The sequence below is a fragment of the Cervus canadensis genome, chromosome 28 (assembly GCF_019320065.1).
Source record: "Cervus canadensis isolate Bull #8, Minnesota chromosome 28, ASM1932006v1, whole genome shotgun sequence".
In the NCBI taxonomy this organism is placed as follows: domain Eukaryota; kingdom Metazoa; phylum Chordata; class Mammalia; order Artiodactyla; family Cervidae; genus Cervus; species Cervus canadensis.
Genome location: NC_057413.1, coordinates 43390037 through 43417509, shown reverse-complemented (window position 1 = coordinate 43417509; position 27473 = coordinate 43390037). Strand labels below are relative to the sequence as shown.

General features: G+C 46.2%; 1 protein-coding gene across 2 annotated transcripts in view; it reads right to left on the bottom strand.

The window, feature by feature from the left end:
• The window catches only part of ZFAND3 (zinc finger AN1-type containing 3), a 311146-nt gene that overhangs the window by 11989 nt on the left and 271684 nt on the right, over window positions 1–27473 (bottom strand). For both annotated transcript variants that reach the window (XM_043450580.1, XM_043450581.1), the window contains one exon: window positions 16436–16603. In XM_043450580.1, the coding sequence (XP_043306515.1) occupies window positions 16436–16603 (168 nt within the window). The remainder of the gene's footprint in view (window positions 1–16435; window positions 16604–27473) is intronic.

Genomic DNA, 27473 nt, shown 5'->3' with positions numbered 1-27473 from the left:
TCCCCCCAAGGCTTCTCCCTCACAGCTCTTAGACAGATTTCTTTCTTATTTTTTTGGTAAGGCTAATTGAACTGAGATGTACTTTTTTCACAGTAGTTAATTAATTCCTCTTCTATTAGATAACATGTGAATATAACATAAATTCAGCTTGTATAAAATGATATTCAGCAAAAAGTAAGTCTCCCATCCCATTCTCTGTTACCAACCCAGAGGCAAAGCAACCACCAGTTCAGACACATCCTCGAGAGTCTGAGCATACACACATGTTTGTGTTCAGGCCCTAGAGGGCTGTTTTAATCTCGTAAACTCCATCATGAAACTCACTGTGTAAACCCCTCAGTGCCTGCCCACTACTTTTAGAATAAAATTCTGACGTCCGCGAAAGCCCCCTGGGCCCGCTTCCTGTGCGTGCGGGGCTCCAACCACACCAGCACCTCTCGGGTCCTCAGATGTGGACGCCAAGCGGCTCCGGCCTCCAGGGCTGCGGCTGCTCTTCCCCAGCGCTCCGGACAGCCGGCTCTCCCAGCTCAGCCGCTCAGAAGCTGTCTAGTTCATGCTCCCTCACTGACTGCATCTTTCCCCCAGAGAAGAAAAGCACCACGAGGGCAGGGACTTTGACAGTTCCGTTCCCTGTTCCTCAGGAGCTCAATAAAGATTCGTAAGCAGAAAGAATAAATAATTTGAGTCAACATTTTACACAAAGGAAAGGACTTTCAGCAATAAAAAGAACGTTTAATGCTGCTGCCTGTGCCCCTTGGCCCCTCTCCCGGAGAAGGACCATGAGCACCCCGCGGTCTGCCCCCTTTCCCTGGGGACCAGGTGGAGCAGGCACACTCTCAAGACGATTATTGCCTGGCTTCAGCTTCGGATGGACTCCTTGTTTTTCCCTCCAGTAGCAAGTTTACTTTCCTAATTATGCTTTTCTGTTGCCATTATTAATATGAGCCTATATTCACTGAGCTCACTCTGAGAGGCAACCCAGAAACGTCCAAGATGGCATTAGATGCTCTCCTGGAACTAACTCATGATCACAAACAAGCTGAGCACAGACAATGAAGAACCAGATATAACCATGTAGGTTTCCACTGAACATTTCTCATTTTACCCTAGCATTCTGGCCAATTACTCCAGATTCCAAGGAAAATTAATCCCGGAGTAGCATCCAGTTCAAGGAAAGAGCAATGTAACTGACCTAAGAGAATTAACACAAAGCTGGGCCTTTAATCTGTACGTCCAGAGCTTCCCCCCTGAACCTGTAACACTGCAGCACACAGCTCTAGAGAACGCAAGTCATCAAACGTACTAATCACAAGAACGCACAAACTCCATCGTGCGCTGACTCGCACGCCCACCTTCCACTGCAGAGCAGAGGCTGGCCGCTGCAGGAAGGGGATCCTCACAGGCCAGGGAGGAAGAGCCCTACTCCCCTCCTCAAGGGACAAGTGGGCCGCCACTGGACGAAGCCTCCCCAACCCACAGGACAGCAGCCGCAGCCTCTGCCCGCCACCTCCCACCCTTCGGCCTAACAACCCATCTCCTGCATCACAGGGAGTATCTTCACGGATACTTCACAGAAACTCTGGCCAGAAAAGAGCATGTGACACATCCAAACACCCCCTTCTCCCCAAGCTCCCCTCAGCTTGGGGAGAAGGACTTGCTGGAATAAGGGGAGCGGGCCTGGCCCGCTTCAAGTGTGGCTGCCTGTTGCCGGCAGTGAGCCCGAATCAGACTGGGACAGGACAGCAACACAGGCTCTGCAGCATCACTGAAAGAGGACTTGCCTTTAGGGAGTGAGGCGCTTTTGGAAGACTGACATGAGAAGGCTGCCCTAACCGGAGTCCCAGGTGCCGTGCTGGTGGGCCGCTGGCTCTCCTGCTGTCGCCCAGGCTCTTCAGCCTTTGAGACTCCAAGTCAAGCCACCAGGGAGCTGGGTGCTGGGGACAGACCCACGAAGGGCCTGAGACCCAGAGACTCAGTGCTGGTGAGGTGAGGAGGAAGTGCTGGGAGCTGGTGGGAGACATGCTGTCTCACTGCACACGTGGGTGGTCAAGACTGACCGTGAGATCCTGGCACAGAGTTCAGAGGCCGCAGACTGAAAGGGGGGAGGAGTCTGTCCTGTAAATTATTGAAGTGCCCGAAGTTAACTGCATCAGCTGGCTTCTCTAGAAGTTCCCACCTCTCCATGTCTCCTTGTTGGCCAGACGTCATTCCCGTCCCTGCTGGGAGCGAGGCAGAACCCAGCAGGGAATGAAGGCCTCGTCTGCACTCTGAGAGGGACGGGGGCAGCAACGCAGAGCCCGCCTGCTGTGGAGGCTCAGTCCTCCAGACTTGACCCCTCCTCGAGCTGCTGTCCAGGGAACACCTTCTGCTGTCGGTCAGGAGTTAAGGTAGCCGCGGTTACTGAGGCACAGAGAAGGGGGGAGAGCATCGTGGAGGGGTGGGGACCCCGGCACGGGCTCCCGGGGTGGTGTGCACTTGGGGGGCCCCTCCGCTTCCCTCCAGTGGCTTGGAGGGTGCTGTCTTCCTCTGTTGCTGCCTGCGGAGTTGTTCTAGGGCTACTCCAACCGTCTAGTGTACTCTCTCCCCCGGAACAGTGCCTGGGACATAGCTGGACGATGAGAAACGCCCCTCTTTGCCTTGGGTACGTCATCCACTGCTGTGCAGGTAACGCGTGCATGCAGTTCCTGGCGCACGCCTGGGCGCGGGTGCCTGGCCTGTGGGTACCTCCCCCTGGGGCTGTTTCCCGCAGCAGCCGGCCAGGCTCTGCCTGGAGCCTGCCTCTCCAGGGCCCAAGAGTCAAGGAGTAAGGACTCTCACGTGATTGTATCAGAACCTTGGTCTGCTTAGGTAAAAGCACTTTCCAGAAGCAGAAACCAACTTCATTGATATTGATCCCTTCAGAGGAAAGGTGCTATAGAAATCTCATCTAATAAATAAAGGATTCAAACTCCGGTGTTGGGCTGTCAGTCCAGGAAGGGAAAGGAGCTATCAGGCTCAAGGAGTCAAGAGTATTTATTGGTCATCTGTGCATGTTTACAGAGCTCTATTCTAGGGGCTGGGTGGAAGAGAAGAAGAAAAAAAAGTCACTAGTTCCTGCCTTTAAAGACAGCTAAAGATGCACAGAGAGGAAAATGCTGAAGGACACAAGAAGCAAAGCAAGAAATCAACTGCAAATAAAATCAATACGCTCCAGCTCCGTGTAATAAATCGGGGGCACCGAGGAGAGGTCACTGGCTAAGGTGTCCTGGAGGAGGTATTTTCAAGGAAAACAAGGACATGAATTAGCAGTCAGGAGAAAATGGAATGAACACGTCAGTAAGAATTAAGTGCCGCTGTGTCTCATATTACTCAGGCGCAGCGGGGGACACAGAGGTGGCAATGCCACAGGCCTGTCCTCCAGAAGCGCCGTATGCCAGTGGAGTGATAAGGGGGACATGGACCATGGATCCCATACAGTGGGCTACATAAACTGTTACCGTTCACTAAACTGCATCACTGAGATGGGGAAGAGCTCAAGGAGCGGCCAAGACCCACATGGCTGGAAAGCGGGACATCGCACCCTGCAGTCACACACTCACCATCTAGGGCACCCGTGGCCCAGGGTGGGAACACGAGAGAGTGGTGGGATCCTGGGAGCTCACAGACCTGGGTTCTCTGCCAGCTGCTCCCTTAATATTTCTGAGTTACTTGACTTCAAAGCTTAAGTTTTCCACCTCTGTAAAAAGGACCATCTGTCCACCCATGCTAAGGGTCACACAATATAACACGGTTGCAGGCATCTATCGTGAAGTAGGTGCTCAATAAAGCTGCTCTTCCTTCACCCCGAGGGTCACAACTGCAACGTTACAGGGTTCACCCATTTGCTCAGAGGCAACAACACACCCCAGGTGCTGCAGCAGGGGCCGAGAGCTGCCCGAGAACACAGTGTGCGCCTGTCCTCCAGGGCTGACGGTGTGGAAGGAGGACAGACGTGCAGACAGACAACCTGAGTATGTCCTGGGAACTACAACAACGGGGGCCAACCGTGGACTCCACAGACAGCTTCTGAGCAGCCCCGCGAGATCAGCAGGTGAAAGGTTTTATTACAGAGACATCCAGATTTAGTGAGGGCTGGACTTCCCTGGTGGCTCAGATGGTAAAAGCGTCTGCCAACAATGCAGGAGACCAGGGTTCAATCCCTGGGTCGGGAAGGTCCCTCGGAGAAGAAAATGGCAACCCACTCCAGTACCCTTGCCTCGAAAATCCCATGGACGGAGGAGCCTGGTAGGCTACAGTCCATGGGGTCACAAAGAGTTGGACACAACTGAGCAACTTTACTTCCACAAGACTTAGCTCTCTCATCGCTCGTGGTATATATTTCCAAAGGGCTGTGAAGAGTGAAGCAATGTGTGCATGTGTGACTACCTGATGAAGAAAACCACGGAGACAAGCCCTGAGCCCAATCTGGCATTCCTGGCCCCCACCTTGCCTCTGACGTCCCCAGACTATTCTCTAGTCCCTATACAAGACTTGGGCCTGGAGGACTGGGGGTGCTGGAAAGCCAAGGCCACCACATTCAGATGTGTGAGGAGACGGCTTGCAGGAGAGGAAGGTGGTTTGTGACAGGTCTGTCCAGAGGGCAGAGTGCCGAGGAAGGAGGGCATGTTATACAGAGAGGGCAGTTTTAGTTCAGTGGAGGAAGCACCTGGTCAGTCTAAGCTGCCTGGCAACAGGACAGGCCTCACCCACTCCATGCTGAACACCTAGACGCCATTTCTACAGTGATGGGTCAGGGAGCTGGACAGGCACCAGATGAGTAACTTCCAGGTCATTTCGGTGCTTGGACTCTGAGTCAAGAGAGTGATGGGGCTGTTAGGCAGGAATGGGTGACTGGTGTGGTTACACACACTAGGTCTGTGACCTGCCAGTCTCTGTGACCTCCAAAGAGCCCATCTTGTCCATCTGCAAGTGAATCACAGGTTTTATTTAGGCAAATACACCCATCTCCAAAGTCGAGTATTTAATTAAGCCAAAAGCGTATCACATAATTTTAATTAGACCAAGCAAGCAATGCTCCTCTGACAGCATGCATGTCTTGACTGATTTTCCCCCTCCACCAATAAAAATTCAAGGCAGATGAAGGTATATAAAAATAAATAATGCTAAGGTTTTCTATCTAAACCTTACTCCTTAAGCTAGTTATTCCCTTGGGAAAAGCTCAGGTTCTACACGTACGCTGGCATCAAGAATCTCCATGGAGACCAGCCCCGACACTCTCCTAGGCACGTGCTCAGGCCTGCCTTCACACACAACCACAAAAGGACTTTTCCCCTAAAGAGAGCCCGGAGGTTCACCACAGCGCCACACTTCTCTGACTTGTGATTTTTTCTTGCATGTTATCGGTCAACACTGGTGGGGAACCCACTCCAGGCCACGTGAGTCAGGGCTGTGAGAAGCCACAGAATAATACGTGGTGCTGGCCTCTGAGGCGTCTAGGATCCAGCAGGAGAGAGGAGGGCAGGGGAGGAAAGCATGCGTTACACACGGAGAAGACGCGTATCTCTCAGTGGGAGAGAAGGGAGTTGCCTAGATCTGATATAAAACCTCTGATGTGGATGACCTCACTGGAAACTTCTAGTAACTCTATTTTGTCTTAAATCATCCTTGCATTCCCATGAAAACGAGCTATGAAGCATGCAGGCAGGGTATCAAACCTCGGGGTCTGTTAGAACTGCCTGGGCAGCCGCGTCTGTGCTTTCTGAGGAAGCAGCCTCAGCCCCTCAGGCACTCCGCAGCGCTGGTCTCAGGCCCGCACATCTGAGGAAGCTCTACTCAGGAGGGAGTCACGGGAGAGACGAGGAGGGAGACGAAGGGTGTTTAGTAGCAGATTATCTACATGCAGTGTGCTGAACACAAGTTTGTCTTAACTACACACATAAAAGGCACTAAAAAGGACATTTCTTTACCACTATTTTGTGAGCAACTTGTTATTATTTTGAAAGAAATAATATTTTAGTCCTATTATTTTGGCTAAATACTATTTTTTACCACAACTACTCTAATTTGGTGACATTTTGCTGCGAATGATCCATATGAGTCCCAAGCCCTGAACCAGGTTCTGGAGGCCAAACTAAGAGGTTAAAAGAATAAAGTGTATTAATTTGGGGGAAAGACAGACCAAGAAATCTTCCGGGTACTTCAGAGGAGGGGACAGGCAAGGATACGAAATGAGAAGCTGCAGTCAGTGGGGGCTGAAAGCCGTGCTGGAGGGAGGGAGTGGTGAGCAGTCTTTTGGTCAGAAACTCCTCAGCACTCCTTGAGTTTCAGATCAAAGCCCGCATAAGCACACAGGTGTGATATGAGGCTGTGGCCATCTTTCTGGCCTTAGTTTCCCCCTTTACTAAAGGGCGGGGGGGTTGGACTGATGAATGATTGCTAAGGCTGCCTCTAATCCTGGTGCTATGTGATTCTATTAAGTCTTACCCACAATTTGTGTGTGTGTGTATGTGTGTGTGTGTGATTTTGTATTGTGGTAAAAGCATTTACAGGGAAGGCAATGGCACCCCACTCCAGTACTCTTGCCTGGAAAACCCCGTGGACGGAGGAGCCTGGTGGGCTGCAGTCCATGGGGTCGCTAAGAGCCGGGCACGACTGAGTGACTTCACTTTCCCTTTTCACTTTCATGCACTGGAGAAGGAAATGGCGACCCACTCCAGTGTTCTTGCCTGGAGAATCCCAGGGATGGGGGAGCCTGGTGGGCTGCCGTCTGTGGGGTCGCACAGAGTCAGACATGACTGAAGCGACTTGGCGGCAGCAGCAAAGGCATTTGATTCAAACAAAGCATTTCAGGGCACTGCCAGCGCACCTTGCTCTCACTGCCTCAGGCGAGAACAGCCCAGAGCAGTACCTTGGTGTCTGCTATGATTCTGGCCTTCAGAAGAGGAGTGACCTCAGGTCACAGGTTTCCTCACCACAGCTAGACAGACACACTATGACCATGAACAAGAGCATGTGTTTCAACCGTAAGCACAGGACAGAAACTCTTTAAAACACACCTTTGTTAGGCCACATGATACTCACCAGGACTAGATCAACTGTCTGGGGAAAATGAATTTGAACATTTCCTGTGGTTTCCTAAAATGTATTCCACAGGTAGCAACTATTAAACTTTGTCAGGCCAGCTATGAAAAATCTACGACCAAATCATACATGAATGGTAAAATCAAAACAAAACAAAACTGTTTTCTACCTGAGATCAAAGAAATGGCAAGGAGGTTCATCCTACCCAGTGCAGTAACACAAGAAAAAAAGTTACATGCATACAGATTGGAAAGGGCTTCCCTGGTGGCTCAGATGGTGAAGAATCTGCCTGTGATGCAGGAGACCCGGGTTCAATCCCTGGGTTGGGGAAGATCCCCTGGAGGAAAAAATGGCAACCCACTCCAATATTCTCGCCTGGAGAATTCCATGGAGAGAGGAGCCTGGCAGGCTACAGTTGTTCATGGGGTCACAAAGAGCTGGAAACGATCAAGCGACTAACACTTTCACTCTGGGTTCCCTGGTAGATCAGCTGGTAAAGAATCCTCCTGCAATTCAGGAGACCCTGGTTCAATTCCTGGGTCGGGAAGATCTGCTGGAGAAGGGATAGGCTATCCACTACAGTATTCTTGGGCTTCCCTAGTGGCTCAGCTGGTAAGGAATTCACCTGCAATGTGGCAGACCTGGGTTTGATCCCTGGGTTGGGAAGATCTCCTGAAGAGGGGAACAGCTACCCACTCCAGTATTCTGGCCTGGCAAATTCTATGGACTGTATATAGTTCATGGGGTCGCCAAGAGTTGGACACAACTGAGACACTTTCAGAACTAATAAGTGAACTCAGTAAGGCTGCAAGATAAAAGATCATATACACAAGCTGCTGCATTTCTAAGTGGCAGCAAAGAACAATCTAAAAATAAAAATATCTATTTACAACAGCATCAACAAACTAAAATACTTCATGGGTTAGAACACTGTTAAAAGGCAACTCTCTAAACCTTTCCAAATGGGCAAGATACCTGAAGTATAAACAGACTCTTCAGAAAAGAAGGTATATGAGCAGCCAAAAGGCATCTGTAAAGGGTGCTTAACACCATGTCATTAGAGAAATGAAAATTAACATGCAAGAGGGAGATGGTGCCACACAACCATTAGAGCAGCCAAAGTTACAAAGAATGACAAGCTTAAATGTTGGCAAATCATGGAGAACTGGAACCTTAACACACTGCTGATGGGATTTTCTTTTAAAATGTCAATGATCTTTCAACCTGGCAATTCCACCTTCAAGTATTTGCCCAAGAAACCAAAACATACGCCCACAGAAAGACTTCTGAGTGAATACTGACATCAGCTCTACTCATAATATCCCCAAAGTGGCAACAACCCAAATGTATGTCAAACGGTAAATGGATAAACAAATATGGTATTATTGATACAATGAAATAATACTCATCAAAAAGGAATGAACTACTGATATGTAACAATATGGATGAATCTCAAAAACAGCATACTACATGGACATACAAGACTGGATATATACACTGCAAGAATCCACAGATGCTAAAATTCTAAAAAGGCAAAATTATACCAAAAGAGGCAGACCAGTGGTTAACTGCGACTGGGGTAGGTGTAGGGGTTGACTGAAAATGGGGCACATGGGAACTTTTGGGGGTAATGGAAGTATTCTCAATTCTGAACTTGGTGAGGGCTGTAAAACTTAGTTACTTAAACTCCCTGAACTTTAAAACAGGTGAATTTTAGGATACATAAATTATATGCCAAAAAATCTATAAAACACACACACATACACACACACCTTGCTGGGCAAAGAACTAACTGAACTGATTTACTCTTAAGAATTTAAAAAATTTATTTAGTTTTGCATAAAGCCATTTTTCCCTCTCCATAAAGAAATATTATAAACAGGGTAATTTTATCCAATAGTATTACAAAATTACTATTGTGTTGCTACTGCTAAGACTGAACTATAGAAATAGTTGCAAATTTGCTAACCAGATGGAAAATATTCACTTCATGGGACGACGGTCCGCTGGTACGCCTGTCAGTAAGGTATGAGTGGGGAACTGACACAGCCTTCAATAGATGTTAGCTGCACATTTTGTATTTTAGAAGCTTGGTCTTTGATGCTCCTTTGCTGGGGAGGGGCGCTCTTCCTGTTTCCACTCTCTCTCGTCTTATTAAAGGACATATGGTGCGCTGGATCTCTGGGACGCAGTCAACTAATGGGCTAAATATATGGAGCTGGTGTTCAGTCAAGGTTTGATTTGTTTTGCTCTAACACCTCAACTTGCAATTTACAAGAGCAGCAGAGGGACTAATCTGTTTGGTTTTAGACCAGAACTCTTATACATTAAAGATTAAATGGGGAATATGGACGAGCACACTCTTGTTTAAGTAAAAGTATAGTGAGAGTGAAAGGAAGAGAGTAGCAAAGGGAGAAAATTTTATTAGAATTTGCCTCAAAATGTTCAGTTCCTCTTTGCTCTCGTAGCTACCATAAGCTCCCATCAAAGCTTTTTGTTGTCGTCACTGCTGTTTCTGCTTTGGGGAGGGTGGGCGGGCACCTCCTTCCCTTGAGCCGTAAGGTAACACACACCCAGCTGCTGCCCCAGAACTGCTGGGACAACTCCAGCCTTTCACCGCCAGACTGCGGACAAAAAACAGGAGCCCCTACAGGGCAGGGATCTTGGTCACCGCACGCTCTGTGTGACACACGGCAGAGTGTGCACTCGGCACTGGGCGGGAGTAATAACAGCACCTAACCAGCCCAACCAACACGTACCCAGGTTCCCTGGGTACCAGGGCTCTCTGACAGACCCCATCTAGAACTCCTTACATAGAACAAGGCCTCTTATAAGAACACACTGCCTTAGAGTCTTTGAGACACAGGACAGGATACCAAACATCCTGACAAAGGCCTAAGTGTGGGCTTATTTGTGGTGGTTTATGATGCTGGTGACGCGGGTCACCTACAGGCTTCACAATCAATCACTACAGCTTCTCTTCCCATCCCAGACCCGAGGATACCACCATCCGTTCAGCATGCAGTCAGTCCCCTCCAGTGGATGGGGATGGCTGTGATGCATGCACATTCCTTTTCACTGTGTGCATTAGTTCACGTCTTCCCTAGATCATTCCTCTAAAAGAACTCAATAGCCCCCTGGGCTTTCCTGTGTGCTTAATTGAAAAAAAAAAAAAAAAAAAAATAGACACTGTTGCCCACATTCAAAACCACAGATTTTCACTGCAAACCGATGTCCACACTCTCCAGACTGGAATCCGGAATCTCTTCCCTCTCTTTTGAGCAGTCTCTCCTCACTCAACCCCAAGGCTCCATCAGGCTGCACAGAGGTCACCTGCAGACCACCACCCAGCCTGGTTCATGCAGCCCCTCTTTCTGCACCTCTGAGTCCCACCCTTCCTCTTATGCCCCTACTGTGGAATCCTGTCCAGACTCTGCCAGTTGGAATTAACCTCTCCCTCCCCAGATCCCTGTAACATATGGTGTGCACCATGATTAAAACTCATGGCAGGCTGCCCTGGCTGCCAGTTATTTCATGCATGTGACTGCCTTCCACTCGGGACCAGCAAATTTCTACTTTAAATGCATATTTAAATCACCTTGAGGATCTTTGGAAAACTAGCTGATTCCAGGACAGGGCAAAGGTTAAGTACAAGATCACCCAGAACACACCAAGCTGTGCCAGAGAGTAGGAAAATACTTTTCAAAAAATGGAGGCATGTCACAAAAATATGGAATTCAGCTCGAAGGAACTGCCACTGGCCAAATCTGAGACAATTTGAGCAACAAAATAATTAAGTACAGCAGTGAGTTATAAACCACTGAAAAAATTTAAAAGCCCATGAGTTCATATCAACAAGAGATAAAACAAATAGGGGAGGAGAATGCAAATGCTGAATGCAGAGGACTGGAGTCAGAAGAGCATCCTTGCACAACCATCACAGTAAAGATCGGTTCAGGCAAGAAGCATCAATAGATGCTAAATCCAGGAGACAGACATTTTTGATGAGGATTAGGGCATTTATATAGTCAAAGGGTTTCCCACAGATGCCTAACTAGTTAGAATGGCAAAACCACCACTATTTTTAGAGACATTAGGCAACACCTAGACAGGGTGAATGAGTCAACATTAACGTATCAATAATGAGAGGCAGATAAATATCCGTGCCTCCCAATGTAGGGGCTTTGCTGGCGGCTCAGGTGGTAAAGAATCTGCCTGCAATGCAGGAGACCCGGGTTCAGTCCCTGGGTCAGGATGATCCCCTGGAGGAGGACACAGCTACCCACTCCAGTACTCTTGCCTGGAGAATTCCATGGACAGAGGAGTCTGGCAAGCTACAGTCTATGGGTTGCAAAGAGTCAGACACGACTGAGTGACTATCACATCTCTCAGTGTAGAACCCTGAGGGGAATATATCATCATCTACCTAGTATTCTAGCGAGGAATACATAATCTGAATCTAATTGTGAAGAAACATCAGATGAACCCCAAATGAGGAGTGCTCTATTAAGAAAAAAAAAAAAGAAAAAAAATGAGGGGGTGGGATGGGTAAGGAGAAGGGGGTAGAAAAATGTAGTCTTTAAAAATGCCAGTGATCACTAAAAACAAAGGCAATGAACACTCCAACCTAAGAGTCTTCAAGAGACAAGACAACTAAATGCAATACTTGGCCAGCGACTGGATTCCACACTAGAGGGCAGAAAATGATGTTACAAAGCACATTACAGGGTCAACTGGCAAAGCTGGAGTACGGACAACAGATCTGATGGAAGCATCAGTGTCAATCTGCTAAAGCTGGTAACTGTGCTGTGGTTACATAAACAACTATCCTGAGGGAACACTCGCTGAAGTTTATAGGGATAAAGGGCCACAGTGTTTTCAACTTGCTCTCGAAGAGTCTAGGAAAGAGCTTTTAACTTTCAAAAAGTTAAAAAACAATACCCAGATACTCTTTCTGATTTGATGGTTTAGTGTGAGGCCCAGAGGCTTCCCAGACTGAGAAGGGCCCAGAGTAGGGTTCCCACAGCGTCACCTGGGGGCCTGTCAGCTGAGTCAGACGCGCCGGCCCAGCGGACTGTGCGATTCTGATGTCCACTCAAGTCTGAAATCACTGACCTAAACTATGAGCTCCTACACTCTGTGTTCTAGCTTCTATAGTCATCACAAAACCTAGTGAAATGTTTTATGCAAAATCATACCTCAATAAATACTTGCTGAATTTAGCCTGACAGTGAATGAAAAGACAGAAATGACCACTGAGGCACTTGAAGTCGATAAACTAAAGGTTCCAGCTAAAGCATTACTCTTTGAGTTTCTAAAGTGAAAATAAAATTTATTTTGAAAGCAGTAAAGGAAGTCAGATTACTCAAGAGGTTAGTAAAAGCACTGCTGTCCCAAAAGGGGGGATATCAGCTCACAGTTTAGGTCACTGTCAATTGAAAATAAGCAATAACTTACGCAAGCTCTTAGACTGCTATGTAAAAACTAATTCTGTGGTTTTGGGAGGCAATGCACAACGATTTAAACACCATGCGGTGTGCATCATGCAAGATCTGCTTCGAAACCACAGCAGTCACGTGGCTGTGATGAGGCCCAGATCTGAAGAGGATGGCCAGGTTTCAGAAGAACCCTCTCTAGGTGGCAATGGGAGACACAAGGCCCCTGTAACAACAACGAGCTGATCAATCTGCCTACTGAGGTGAAAATGAAACAAATAAATCCATGTTTATGCAGTTGTTTTCCATCTTGAGAAATTAAGGTGCTGAAAAGACACTGGGATGCAGGGTATCATTCCGGCGGCACCACATGCCTTTTTTAATTGGCACCCAGAAAGATTTCACAGGAAGAGGGTGTTACTTTGGTATTGTTGACTTAAAGGTTATCTCGTCACAGCGAGGCAGAGGAGAATTCATCTTCAAAATTCACCTCTTCGTTGAAAGACCATGGAGTGTCTTGGCAATTAACAATTCCTATCACCTCTAGCTGTTCCCTATGTGAGAAGGCTCAGAACTCGCCTTACAAATTGCTCTTTTGAAGATCAAAGGGGAGCTGAATGTGTCTGTGTGCTCTCGATGAGACTGCGATTTAATGGAATTTTTGGAGGAGGCTTGCTGGCAGTGTTTGGATGACAGCCCCAGGCGGAGGATTCCGGGGAGCTTGGCCACTCTTCCCTTCGGAGCGTCCTCCCTGCCTTTAATTGGCACCTCATTAGAAATTAATGAAAATGACATCCTCTGTTCTTCCTGCTCTAGGCACCGAATGCTACAAAAAGGCCTATCACAATTCATAACACATTCAATTTATATAGCAATGGCTCTTAAGCATTATTTATGAGATGTGAATTTCTTGTCAGCAGTTAATAACCTGTACAGGGTGGAAGGGGAATGGAGAAAAAGATTGTGAATATATATATATATATATAAAGGCTTTCTGCAGTGGAGAGGTGTTCTGTTTGAGTTTCAAGTACCTTCCCGAGTCTTCACTTTCAGGAGTAAATTACTCTGTTTCCCCTCCTCTAAAACCTTCCTGGGCAGTTCAATGTCTCTCCTGCACTCTGTGCAGCCTCAAGGAAGTAACTACACAACTCAGCTTTTCCTGAGAGATCCAAGCAGACAGGAGGAGGAACACAAGCTTCTTGTCAGGGACAGTCCTAGAGGCATGTGTTCCCACCGCTGTCCTTCGTCTTTTCAAGCGTGGCAGTTGACTCAGTCATCTTTCTGGGCACTTAAGTGTGATACTCTCTATGGGTCCAACTGAACGCCTAGCTCTCTCTAGGAAGGCTGCATCTGAAGGGACTGCAGAAAGCTCAGGGCTTTTGTCTCCAGCAGAAAAATCGAATCTCTGTAAGTAGACCCTCAAAACCGGGCGCAAGCCAAGGGACACGTGTTATATCACCTGAAAAGAATGCACGTCTGGCAAACGAATCGGCACTTACTTAGGAGCCAGCCTCCTGCTGAGAGATGGAGAGCGTGGTAGGGGAATCTGCGCTTACCAGGCTGGCCAGCTGGCTTCACTCTAGGGACACATGAAGCCATCCAATGTGCACTTCTAGATACTTTCAGCTGGGTGCTTAAGGCCTTGGGAAATGAGGTGGTTTGCATCAAAGCTCAAGGACAAAGTGGGAGACTTCGCAACAATACCTCTGGGTCTCTCAGAGCTAATCTGTGAATTCTCACTGCTTAACCTGAGGAGGAGAGGAGGTATCAGCCACTGCAAGAGGCAAGATGGCTCACGGGATGGACCGACTACTTGATCCACTAGGGCAAATCCCGTGTAATACCCAGGATTCAGTTACTTTCGAGAAGGAAAGAAGAATGTAAGGTACAGGAAAATCCCGTGATTCTAATTTAGGAATCCCCAAAGGCCTGTGTTACAAAAGCAACAGCAAACGGTCAGGGGAGCCTCACAACACTGGTAACAGACTGAACTGCTGAAGCCTGCAACGGGCCATGTAAGACCAGGGCAAGAACGTGCAGAGAACACAAGACCAGACAGAGCACTGTGGGCAAAGCTGGCTGGCCAGCAGATCCCAGAGTGTCCTCGGCCAGCCACAGCATCCCTCCACCACCTCATCACGAATTTTACGTTACCTGGCAGGGCTGATCAAGACAGAACCTAAGAGTAAGGTTCTGGGCTCACCTGGACTGCACCACATTGAGGGAAAACAGGCAAGGCTTGAAAGTTCTGCCAACAGCCTCCACCCATGTCTCATCCCACCTCTCTCCCCACACTCTCACACAAGCACTGAAGAGGGTAAATAAATGTCAGGCCAAAACGTCACACCTCTGGTGACGCCAGACTCCACACGCCAGTCCCCATTCTGCAGCTGAGCACGTTTCTGATATTGCCGAGTAACACACACCAAAGTATGCAACAGATTTCTAGTCATGACAGGAGAGGAGTTCCCACTTTGTCTCCATGAGGCGTTGGATCGCCCTCCTGTCCTCCTCAATTCCAACAGGGTAGGTAATTGAGGGACAAGGAGCAGCCACGACCATCTCCTCAGAAGACGAAGGGCTCTGAGTGACTGACCGTCTGACTGCCAGGAGAGCCACCGAGTCCTGAGAGCCAGCACCAGTGCTTACGTTAGGGGAAGCACACTGACTGAAACCGCCCACCCTGGCCAGGCACCATAGTAACCATCTGCATGAGTTGTTTTATGACAGGAGAGCCTGATAAGGAATACGGAACTAATAAGCCACCACCAGCCGGAAGAGTTCGGGAAAGGTCGAGAGGAGACCCTGCCTGTCTGTCCACTTCCCAGAATCCCTCTCGCTAGCATCCATCTTGGCTGAGTGATGCGTGCGCCACCAGGAAAGACTCTGAATTAGAATGCTTGGCCAAAGACTACCCGGAGAACTAATCCCATCACCATAAAACCCAAGACTGCGAGCCATGTGGCAGAGCAGTTCTCCTGGGTTCCCTTACCTACTGCTCTCCACCCGGGTGCCGTTTCCAATAAAATCTCTTGCTTTGTCAGCACATGTGTCTCCTCGGACAATTCATTTCCGAGTGTTAGACAAGAGCCCAGTTTCGGGCCCTGGAAGGGGTCCCCTTCCTGCAACACTTACAGGAGATCTACAGCCACCTGAGGCACAGGAGTGCCTTTAGAGTGAGCTTTAGTGCTCAGGAGTGAGCTTTAGAAAGGATACAGGGTTCTCAGAGGCCAGAGCCAGCGTGCCTGATGAGAGCTCTGTCCCAAACCACAATTTCACAATACGGAAACACCGCAGTCAGCCTAAACAATACAGCTACAAAATTCGTGATGCATGTGGTCAGAGGGAGAGGAAGCGTTGTTCTAAGTTTCGCTCCACTGTAGGGCAGGCATGAAGTTTTTAACAAGGACGCCCCTTTGCAGCAACTCCAGGAGTTGGTATTACAGTGAATAACACCAAAGGAAAGGTTACTTTAAAGCTATTTCAAGGGGTTAACTGGCAATGAATTATGGTTCAAGGAAAATAATTTTCTAGTCAAACTTTAATTTAAAAGGGATATGGGGGAGAAATCTTCCATTTATTATACATAGCAAAAAGCTCATTCAAAATTAATATATGAATTTTATGGTACATATCGCAGAGTCTCACTGGTTTGGTTAACTTCCAAATAAGTCATCAATGAGAAGGAACCACGGGAATACGCAGTGGGGAGAAACTGAGGGCAGTGACAATGCAATGCTAATGAACTATGCTAAGAGTGGTCGCGGAGGTTTTAGCCTTTTTTGTTATGTGTAAGGAAATGAGGGGTGTTTAGAAATAAGACTCCTCTACTCCCGATTTCCTGAGCTCCAAACCTACAGCCTGCAGGGAGGTACCCAGGAGCAGAAGCCAGGAGCTCAGCCTCTCAGAAGTTAACGCCCCCACCCACCCTGGACGCTTACCGCAGCGGCACGATCCCAGCTCCTGCTGCACCAGCTCCAGTTTGGTTTGGCACTGGAAGCACCGACGTCGACTTTTCTGTTTAGACCGGCTGGTCTCCTCGGATCGTTCCGTGTTCTCCAGTAGTCGTGGCCGTTTCACTGGCGAAGCCTCATTCTCAGACTGTGAATCTGCACAAAACAACACATTTGGGCGTCAGGGTTAGTGCCTGGCCTGGCGAGCCAGAGCGGACTAATCTCCTGCCAGGCACGCTTCAGACCAGGCTACTGCCCTTGTCCAGGCACGGGACGTGAGTGAGCCAGAGCCAGTCCTGACTGGCCCGGTCTAGGAGGCACAAACTGACAAGCGCGCACCTTCAGAGCTGACCTCTCACGAGCCAGGCCTGAGCGAGGAGCGGGGGGTGGCTCGGCAAACATCAGTTCTATGTCATTTTTTAAAACAGCCATGCCGACGAGGAGACCATTCGAGCTGGAAACAGGACCCCTCTCTCCGTACCCCTCCTTTGGGTCCTCATTGTTCACTGCTTGTACTGGTTATCTCTTCTGGGATCTTTGTCCTCGAGTAAACTACAATTCACCAGAGAAGGGACTACGTCTACTATTTTTTTTATATCACCATACTTAGCACAATTCTGTACCTAAAATCAGTCTTTCATGGCTGATCCATAATCTTTTCTAGTAAAAATACATTTCTATTCCTATGCACAACTAAATGCACAAGAATCAGGCTCTAATACTGAAGACTATTCCAGTTTACTCAGAGTGGAGAAGTGTTCTTGTATGCTCTCAAGCAAGCTGTTCCATGGCCTCCTTCATGGGATGGGCAGAGACAGCGCCTGGTATTACAACCCCAGAGCTGGAGTCAAATTAGTGGGGTGGAAGATGGTGGAGGTCGTGGGGGCTGGTGGTATAGGGTGCAACAACTGTTTTGTATAACCTTACAAAGTAAAATGAAATGAAGTTTGAAGTTCATGTCACAGGCAGGCTATAAATAACTTGCCTTCAAAACAAAAAAAGAGCCAGCTCGTGGGGCTCTGTGCTTCTGGAATTACTGTCATGGCATATTGACAATGCACCTCTTGCCAAGGTTCCAACGTGATCCGTGCTGAACGGCCTCTGGAAGAGAGTCTCCTAAACAATCTTCTTCAAAACAAACTCAGATCCCTCACCTTCTTACCCCACCACCACCACCACCACACTGGTCCAGGCCATCACCATCTCTGCCAGCCTAGCGGAGTAGCTTCTTAACCTGTCTCCCTGCACTTTCCCTTGTCCCTATAGTCTGTTATCCATCAGGCAGCCAAGCGACCCTGCTAAAAATCAAGTTACAATCACTTTATTTTCCTGCTCAAAATCCTAACAGTTCCCTTTTTTGGAGGAAAATTTCAGATACTTCCTTCAACCCTCAGAAAGGCCCTGCATGGTGGGCCCTCCTCTGACCCTGTCCCCTGCTGCTCGTGCCCTCTGCTCCATCCACACTGGCCTGCTGACTGTCTCCTACCCCAGGGCCTTTGCACCTTCTGTTCCCTTTGACTGGAATGCTCTTTGCCCAGATCCACAGGGGATCTCACCTCTTATGTCTCTTAAGCAATATTTTCAATGAGGTCTTCTTCCCGGAAAACCTTATACAGACCACTCCTGACCCCTTTTCCTGCCTTTTGTTCCTCCACAACACTATCTTTTCACTTTATCCTCCAGGAAAACATAAGCTCCTGGAGGGCAGCAAGTTTCACCTGCTTTGTTCACTAATACGCCCTCTTTGCCTAAACTCATTGTTTCTTACATGAATAAAGCTCCTTAGGCAGTCCTGATTTTCTATATACTATGGCTCTAGTAAGAACCAGTAGGCTGTTAGCTGCACTTCTTTTTTCTTTTGGCCGAACCATGAAGCATGCAGGATCTCAGCTCCCCAACCAGGGACTGAATCCGTGGCCCCTGCAATGGAAGCACACTCGAGTCTCACCCACCGGATCTGCAGGGAACCCTGGCGGTGTCTCAGTGAAGGCTGCCTGGACCCCGCTCCCAGCCCCGCTGTGTGGAGTGGGTGCTGGTTCCTCATCGTCGCCACCCCACCGCACCGCGCACTGACTTTCAGAAGGCACGCACCATTCACAGCAATTGTAAACTTCATTTTTCATCTCATTTAGTTCTTGCAGTCCTACATGACATTTTCCCCCAATACAAACCAACTAAACAAGGCCTTTGATGAAAACAATTGAAAGCAAGTTCAGTCTATTTCCCGGCTCTGCTGAGTAAAGCTGTCCAAACCCAGACGGTGTGAGGAGTGAGGCAGCCAGACACGCCAGACCCCTCCTCTTCCCCTAGAAAAGCAACAAGCAACAATCTAAATGTAAATCATTACAAAGCAGCCAGCTAAAAGAAATATACCAGGCAGGGGCCACACTGCTCTCCAGGGGTCCTTTTAAAAACAAACAAACAAACCAAGGCACTATTTGTATTAATAACCCTATTTAGACTTTTTTCCATTGGGTGACAAAAACAGAAAATTCTAGAGTAAAACCCGAAACAGAAAAATGGAGTTTGTTCTGAGAGAAGGTCCTACATTTGGAGCATCTATGTAAGAAATTATCCCCCAACTCTGGGGGGGGATATCCCCCTCCGCGGGGGTGGGCGGTGAGGAGAGAGATTAGGGTCCACACAAGAAGGGGAAGTGGCTGCAGCCTTTGCGTTATTAAGCTGCTAAAATCCAGAGGGCCATGACAGGATGCCAGCACACCTTTAAGAAGGAAGGGCCACTCGGATCTTCTTTCATTTGCACTGCGACCTGATACAACTGAGCTTGTGTCTGGAAGTGCAATGTTCATTCAAAGCTGTTTCCCAAGTGAATCTGTTCCAAACTGTCCAATGTGCTGCTACCTATATAGCACCCATTTCCATTTCTAAAGCAAGCCTCTGCTACAAGAAGACAATTTACTTTCAGTATGTCAACGCCACCGATGGCTAACCATTTGCAAACAAGCAAGAGAGTGATATGTGAAGACAATATTTTTTAATATATGATTTCTAAGATTGAGAAACAGAATTCATATTTATATAATCATAATCACTCATCACCAAACAACCTAGTTGATGGAACCCCCAAAATTAGGAGGCCTGTCCAAGCCTGATTTCTTTTCTTCTAATTCCCCATCTTGTCTGACCAATGAGCATCTAATAAAAAAAACAAAAACCTTTAAGGAGTAAGTCTGCATAGTCTCAGCCTGAAATTTTCCTTTACCCACTCCACTTTACGTATGAAGACCACAGCGTCATTTGTTCTGGAAGGCAGGATGCCTGGGATGTTCCTGAAATAGGTCCGGAGGGAGGTCTTCAATGCCGCCAACAGCCTCTGGCGGCACTGCAGTGTCCTAAAGGAACAGCACTCAGCCCTAGTCAGTCCTCTGAGAATCAACGTCTCAGCATCGGCGCAAGTCCAAGACCAAAGGCGTCCATGTAGAGAAACCCTGAGTCATGAGAAGCAGTCCTCAGCAAGTCTAAACTAAGATGAAAGGTTTACCAGAATGTGTCATTTTTCAGAATCAAGGAATCGCTCCTAGACATTAAGAGATTCACAGCCTTAGTGTTCTGGAATACGCCCACTTACCCTGCACTCGGTCAATGGTCTATTAAGTGGAGTGGAATCCTTGTGCCCTCTGATGCCCCCTACCCAAGGAGGGAGGGGGGAAAAAACCCCCAGACTGTTCACCACCCTCCACAAGCTGCCATCCAGGAAGGTGACTGTTATATATAACTTCCTGAAGAAGCAAACCATTCCTTGGCATTTCCTCACAAGTCAACTTAGTGTTTTAATTAGAAGGTGATGAAATAAATAGCAGTCTACAGGATCATCATCATGTCTGCATAAGAAATTTATATCTCCTCTGCTAATTACTTAATGAAACCTGTGCCATGGGGGGAGATGCCCAAATAAGAGAAACAGATGTCCAGGACAGGGATTCTAATTACATAATAATGAACTAAATAATTCAACGATTCAATTATAAATTTCATGCCAATTTAAAAAGGACCATCAGAAAGAAAAGATCCAATTATGGTGAACACTAAAGGAACCCTTGTCTACTGTCTGTATCTGAATAAATTAAATTTTGATTATTTACTTCTTGCTCAGAAACATCGCACTTGTTACCCTGAAGCACTCCTCAACTATGATGGAAAATACGTACCAGTCCCTTTGCATAATCTGAATGTGGGCAGTAAGGGTTAAATGCAGAGAGAAAGGTGAACAGAAATAACTCTCATATGCAGCTTTAACTGTCAGAAGAAACTCGTCCTTGCAAGGAGCATGCTCATTAGCAGCAGGAGGAGTGTGGCGGCTAGAAACTGTTCCCACCCCAGGAGTTAGGAGTGATTTCTAATTAAGGTCCTTTATAAAGGGCCAACAAAGCACATTTTCCCCAGTATGCTTTTCCTCGAGAACATAATCTAGTCTGTGTGTACCCGCACAAGAGCTGCCCACACGCCCATGCCAGGCGCACAGTTCTTGACATTCAGCAGACCCCCTCTTCTTATGTCTACATTTATTGCCTGAGGAAGATACCACATCAGATCTTTTAGTCAAAGGAAAGTCCGATCAAGAATCACAGTGTGATTAAATTAGAAAGGAAAATCTTAAGAAAAGTATTTTACTTTTCCGTTTCCTAAAGGTAATCGTTGCTTTGTGACAGAGAAACAAGTACCATGATTTTTAAAACATATAATCCTCTGAAGAGAAGTCTTCTAATTGTACTTTCCCAGCCCACAGAGAAAAGTGGTGGAAGGACTTTCAATTTAGGAACACAGTTTAACTGGAAAACTTGACTGGAGACAACAAACAGACCTCCTTCTTTTAAAATTCTGTTTCGTCTCTGACAGAAATTCACATTTGTTCCTTACTGTCACTGTTCTTGTCTTTATTACTCATGTTCTCTCCTGAAGATTTCCAAATAAATTGTGTCAGGCCTGTCAAGAGTTGAATCCCAGTCTCTGAATCTCCCGTCGCTGTGAGCTGGCAGCCCGCACACAACCAACAGGGCTAACCTTGATCATGTCCCTCTGACACCTCGGGGCAGGCTGGGTGGGGCGGGAGGCTCCTGACCGTCTGCACAAGCCAGCTTTCAGAGTTGAGAAGAGGAGAGTGGGTACAGCAAAGTGGCCACAAAGAAAAGGAAGCATCTTCTGTTTGCTTCACCCACACCTTCCCTTACTTATGAGAGAGAGAGATGAATCTGTTTAATCTCAGGCTCTGTGACAGCTTTTGAGGTGCTCAATCAGTTTTTTTAGAACCTATCACAGTCTCTTGACAGATTGACATTTATGATCCCAACAGCCTGTGCAAACATCAGTAAGAGCAATAATTAATGAACCCTCACACATCACTGCCATCTCTCCTTCGACCATTTAAAAAGAAGGCTTAAGCTGCTAAAACCTCTGTCCATGAAAAACACCACATTCTCACTGGAAAAACGGATAAAAGACACTTCATAAAAACCTGTCTGAAAGGCACGCTCTCTGTTTCTTCTCATGCTGGCTTTCCGGGTGCGCAGGGATTGGCTTCCTCCTCTCCCAGCTTCTTGACTCTGAGTGTCATGAAAGGCTTCAGGAGAGAAAACTCCCTCACTACCCATTAAAATTCTGTTTCCATTTTATCCGACTGGAATTGCCCCCTCCTTTCTTAACCTCCTCATGGTCCTAGAACTATTTTGGAAGATCACATGTGTTAAAAAGCTGTTACACAGACAAAGAAGTTCAACTCTTTGGAAGAGGTCGATTATTAAAATTTTGTGGAGAATGCCTCCATTTTCATTTCGAATATAATACAAAGCTGAATTCAGCTTGATATACTCCTAGGATGCCACGTCTTATACCACAAGCATTTTAAAAGTGTTCTCAAATTGCCAGACAGTGCTACTGTGAACCATGAATCCCTCTCCTTCTATCACCAGCCCCATTCTTCCAGGTTATTCTCTCAAGATAACACTTGCTCCTTATCGTGAGGGTGGTGGTCTCCTCCATCACAGCCTCAAGACTGAAAGCAGACCTCCAACTCAACCCCAAGAAGCATGCAGTCAGCTTTCACCTTTTTATTTTGAACATTTTCAAAAATATAGAAAAGTTCAAAGAATAGTACAATGAACACCTGTATACACTCCATTCAGGTTCAACAAATAATTTGTCACATTGCTTTCTCTCTCTCCTCCATATACTCACGCAATACCCATCTGAAAATAACCTGCAAACTTCAAAATACCTCACATATACACATTTAATAATAAGGGCATTTCCTTACATGACCAAAATATCATACCTAAGAAAATTAAGCATAATGCCCCAGTGTCACCTAACATTTGGTCCATATCTGAATTGACTCCATTGTTTTCAATGTTTATCTTCATTGCTTCAAAGGCATGTCCAATCAAGTTGCAGGCGTTACATTTGGATCTAGGTCTCTTTTAGTCTAGAAAAGAATGCCCCTCAAACTGGTTGCTTGTTCATTTATTCAAATAACATGGACTTCTGGACAGTCCTGGTTGGTTTTCCCGTGGAATATACCATCATCCTGGATTGACTGATTGTTTCTCAATTTCATCTATCTCCCTATTTTTAATGGCGTCACTTACTGGTAAGGAAGGAGATTATTTTTTTAACTGAACACTTCCTCTGTTTCATATTCGATACCAGAAATGAAAACTTCTGGCAAGCCCCTGACAAACCCACATGGCTGGAGGGCTGCACCAGTCCGGGCAGGTGAGGAAGGGCAGGCACTGTGTTAGCCCAGCTCCCACTGCGCCTGGGCCGTCGGAGGAGGGGGTGTTCTTCTCAAACTGGCCCTGTTGCACACCTGCCATACAGGGCATCAGGCTATAGTTCACCCGTGCCTTAGCAAGGAATGGTGTGCTTAGGTGAGCGTTGGGAGATGAGTTAGCTGTCGGTGTCTTAGCCCGTGATTTCTTAAAGTCTGATGGCACTGCCTATGACTAAAGTTGGTCCCAGAAGGCCACAAGTCACCTCTCCCATTATCTCCTTCCCAATAGCTTCCTGATGGTTTTTGATTGCCCTGCCTCTCCTGATGGACTCTGCTGCTGCTAAGTCACTTCAGTCGTGTCCGACTCTGTGCGACCCCACAGACGGCAGCCCACCAGGCTCCCCCGTCCCTGGGATTCTCCAGGCAAGAACACTGGAGTGGGTCGCCATTTCCTTCTCCAATGCATGAAAGTGAAAAGTGAAAGTGAAGTCGCTCAGTCGTGTCCGACTCTTAGCGACCCCATGGACCGCAGCCCACCAGGCTCCTCTGTCCGTCCATGGGGTTTTCCAGGCAAGAGTACTGGAGTGGGGTGCCACTGCCTTCTCCACCTGATGGACTCTACACTGTTGCTAATTGTTCCTAAGACATCTCTTCATTGCTGATCATTCAACTCTCTAAACCAAAGGAAAACTTTCACCAGGATAAAAAACAAAGCAAAAGCCCAGGAAGGTTCACTTGTAATAATAATCATAATCTCATTAAGTAAAATAACATTCTCCATTTATCTAATTTATGTGGTCCTCCAAAAGCCCAGACAACAGCCAGTATTTTATTAATTATTTATCAAGTGCCTATTGTGTGCCAGGCACTGGGCTGCAAATTAGAACCACACATGGCAATGATCTCTCCCTTCAAGGAAGCCACATTCCAGGAAAGACACAAGTAAGCTTACAGGACATTAATGTACGAACAGACTACGGACATGAAACGTGGACGTGATAAATTCTGTTGAGGGGGGTGATTAAGAAGCAGAAGAGGGAAAAATCAAGAAGCTACCTCTTGAACCTACGAACTGTATAACATATATGTAGAAGGGCGATTTGCAGCTCTCACCCTCACATTTTTTGTTAGCCCTGCTTTTCAAAATATCATTTGTACAAACCTTGTTGCTCATCTAACTTGTACCTCTTCTCTTTACCAAAAACCCTTTCAATCAGTAGACCCTTTCACAGTCTGAGGAGCAAAAGTACGTGGAGAACACCTGACTGATGTGTTTTCAGGGAAATAAAGCTGTTGTGTCAATATAGCTTCCTCCTCTCCTTGACTCCAACTGGTTTCACATGGGGGATGGGGGACGGGGTTCATGACATCTCAATAGGAATAGTCACCCTTTGCAGCTGTAACTGGCCTAGTAACAACGTTCCTTGTTTTAGTTTCTCCATCAGCAAGACCTGTCCTGCCTGCTCAACTAAACCATATTACTTTTCCCCATAGATTTTTCAGTTACTCATTGTAAAAGACAAATTACCCTCAATAGATAATCTTTCCTTTTTATAACCTGCTTGGGTATTTTAGAGTTCAACAACATTACAATGCATTGATTTTTTAAAATATTACATTTATAGCATCAGCAGAGTATAGGATAAGGTAGCATTATGAAGGTAAGACAAACAGAGAGAGAAAGCAAGAATAAGAAACCCAAGAGAAATGTGGACTTCTCATAGGCCTCACGCCTTCCTCTTCTGTGACCACAAGCCATGCTCTACGACCACAAGGTTTCTAAGACTTTTCAGGGCTACGACTAGTCTTGAACCTCTGTTCTACTATCTTTTCCAGTATTTCCAGAAAACTAAGATCAGCCACTGTTTATTTTCATTTATCCAAAGAAAAGGAAATTTGAGAGAATCCATAAAGTATCTACATACCCAGATTTTTATCTTCATATATCTGGGTCTAAGGCAGGTAATATTATTTTCATTTAGTTTTCTATTCATTCTTCAAATATAAGTCACCAGTAGGGAGAAGTGACTTTAGTCACACATACTGCCCAGCTGCTCAAAACAGTTGTGTGAAAAATTTAGGTTTCCTGTAACTACAGAATAAGTAGATTTATTCCCTGTTTTTTAGTCTTCCTACTGATGACTTATATTTGAAGAAGCCAGGTAGGAAATGACAGGCTATACATCTTCAAATAATGTTGCACCCTCATATCTTGGTCTCCAAAGCTGATGACTTGCCTGAGGGTTAATGTGATTTGACCCCAGGTCTTCTGCCAGGAAGACTGAAAACAGGTGTCCTTTATGGAAAAACACTTGAGTACAGGGTAGGGTGAGGACATGGGTAAAGAAGAATGAGATATTAATTCAATTTTCCAGCTTTTTGTTAAAAACATACAGACAAAAAGTCAAATATTCCCATGCAAATCATCTTACCCCCTCTAAAGCTTACAACTGTTTCCCTGCCTTGACTTATAATGCAAGCCACTAGGGGCAGAGGCAGAATCGGCTGAATTTAGTACTCCACTGGTACTAACAAAACAACAATAGTGGGGAAAAAATCTCTATTAACAGAGGTCAAATTCCTAACGACAGCGATCTTGCAATGAGAGGCTGTCATCCTGTGGGTGCTCTGCTCCAGGTTTAACGTATGGGGAAAATGTTTGAACCGTTATATTTTGCTATTTAAAAAAAACAGCTTGAATGCATAACTAAGTAGATGCTAAAATTAAATAGCTGATTTGTTTTTAAACTATTTTTGTTTCTAATTTAGCATCAACTTAATTCAGTTCCTCTACCTATCACTTAGTTTCTTCCACCCAAGATTTAGTCTTTTGACTCATTACTCCTGGGGTAAATCCTTAAACTTACAAATAAACACATCTGTGCCTCATTTTAACTCTTTCCAATGTGAGGCTAAATGAACCTAAAGTTAGAACCTGACACAACGATAAAGAGTGCCCAGAGAAAGCCACACCCTGGCGCCTCCCTCCGCCCACTGAGCACACTCAGCATTCATCACTCAGGGTTCTATCAGTGCTATGCAGGTCCTACCAACTGTGCAGGAGGCTGGAGAAAGCTGCCTTAAGAGAAAGGCGTATGAAGGAAAGAGAATCCCCACTCGTAAAATGAGCTGCTGGAAAATCAGAGGCAAGAAACTCTACACAGAATTATTATGAAGATTATCTTTAGTTCGTATTTGAAATACGAGAGGAACAAGTATCTAGCACTTTAACCCCCCCCTCAACCAACTTTGCTCGATACTTCTCATTTAAAGAATTATTACTTATCAAGAAGATGTTCACACTATGAACAATCATACTAAAGAAATTATATATTTTATCAATGTTAACTTTCCAATTTTGAAAGTTGTACTGTGGCTATATAAGACAATATCTTGACTTTAAGAACTACACACTGAAGTTTTAGCATAACAAAGGTTAACTACTGAAATGGTTATGGACGTAGATGTAACACACACACACAGGGGAAGAGCACAGAAGAGAACAGAGAACAAAGTCACTGCGGTGAAATGTTAATATCTGGGTGATCTGAGGCAGGGAGGTTCCTGAGAACTGCCTTCTTGTAAATTTTCTGTAAGTCTGAATCTATGTTTATTAAAAAAAAAAAAGCAAAGACAACTTATCCCAGAGTAGCCATACCTGGAGATGACTGGCTGGAGTGTCTACTGAATTCCTTCTCAGAAATGTTGATACTGCTTAGGTCTGATGGCAAAGTGCATGACCAAATAGTTGTAGTAGGTGATCAAAAGGTCAAAGCTTACCCTTCTCCAGGTTTGTACATACTTATTTCTCTGTAAGTACACTCTAATGATTAGTCACAGACTTGTACATGTCATTCTTTTAGTCTATAGTTCCTCCAATCCCAATAAGGACCCAATTTTAATTGCCATCAATTACTGCAATGGCTGTTCCAGGAAGGATGATGACCCAAGACCTTAAGATGTGATTTTAATCTTTTAGAAATGGATTTACCAACAGGGTGCCAAAGAAAAAAGGTAAATCTGAACCCTGGTGTTAGAGGTGCTATCAGTTAATGCCAAGCTGGAAAAGAGATTCTGCTGCAGCTAACACCTCCCGTTCAGATTAGTACTACACAAACCCCCTCCCCCAGCCCAATTTTCTTTTAAAAGTCACCTTCCATATTTGAGCATATAATTCAAGCCATGATATAATATCATCTTTGGAGAAGAGTTGTTCAATTTTCTCTAGAAACAATGAAACAATGCCCAACATAATTTTTTTTTTCTTCAGGCAAATTTTGGCCTATTTTCAATGTAAAA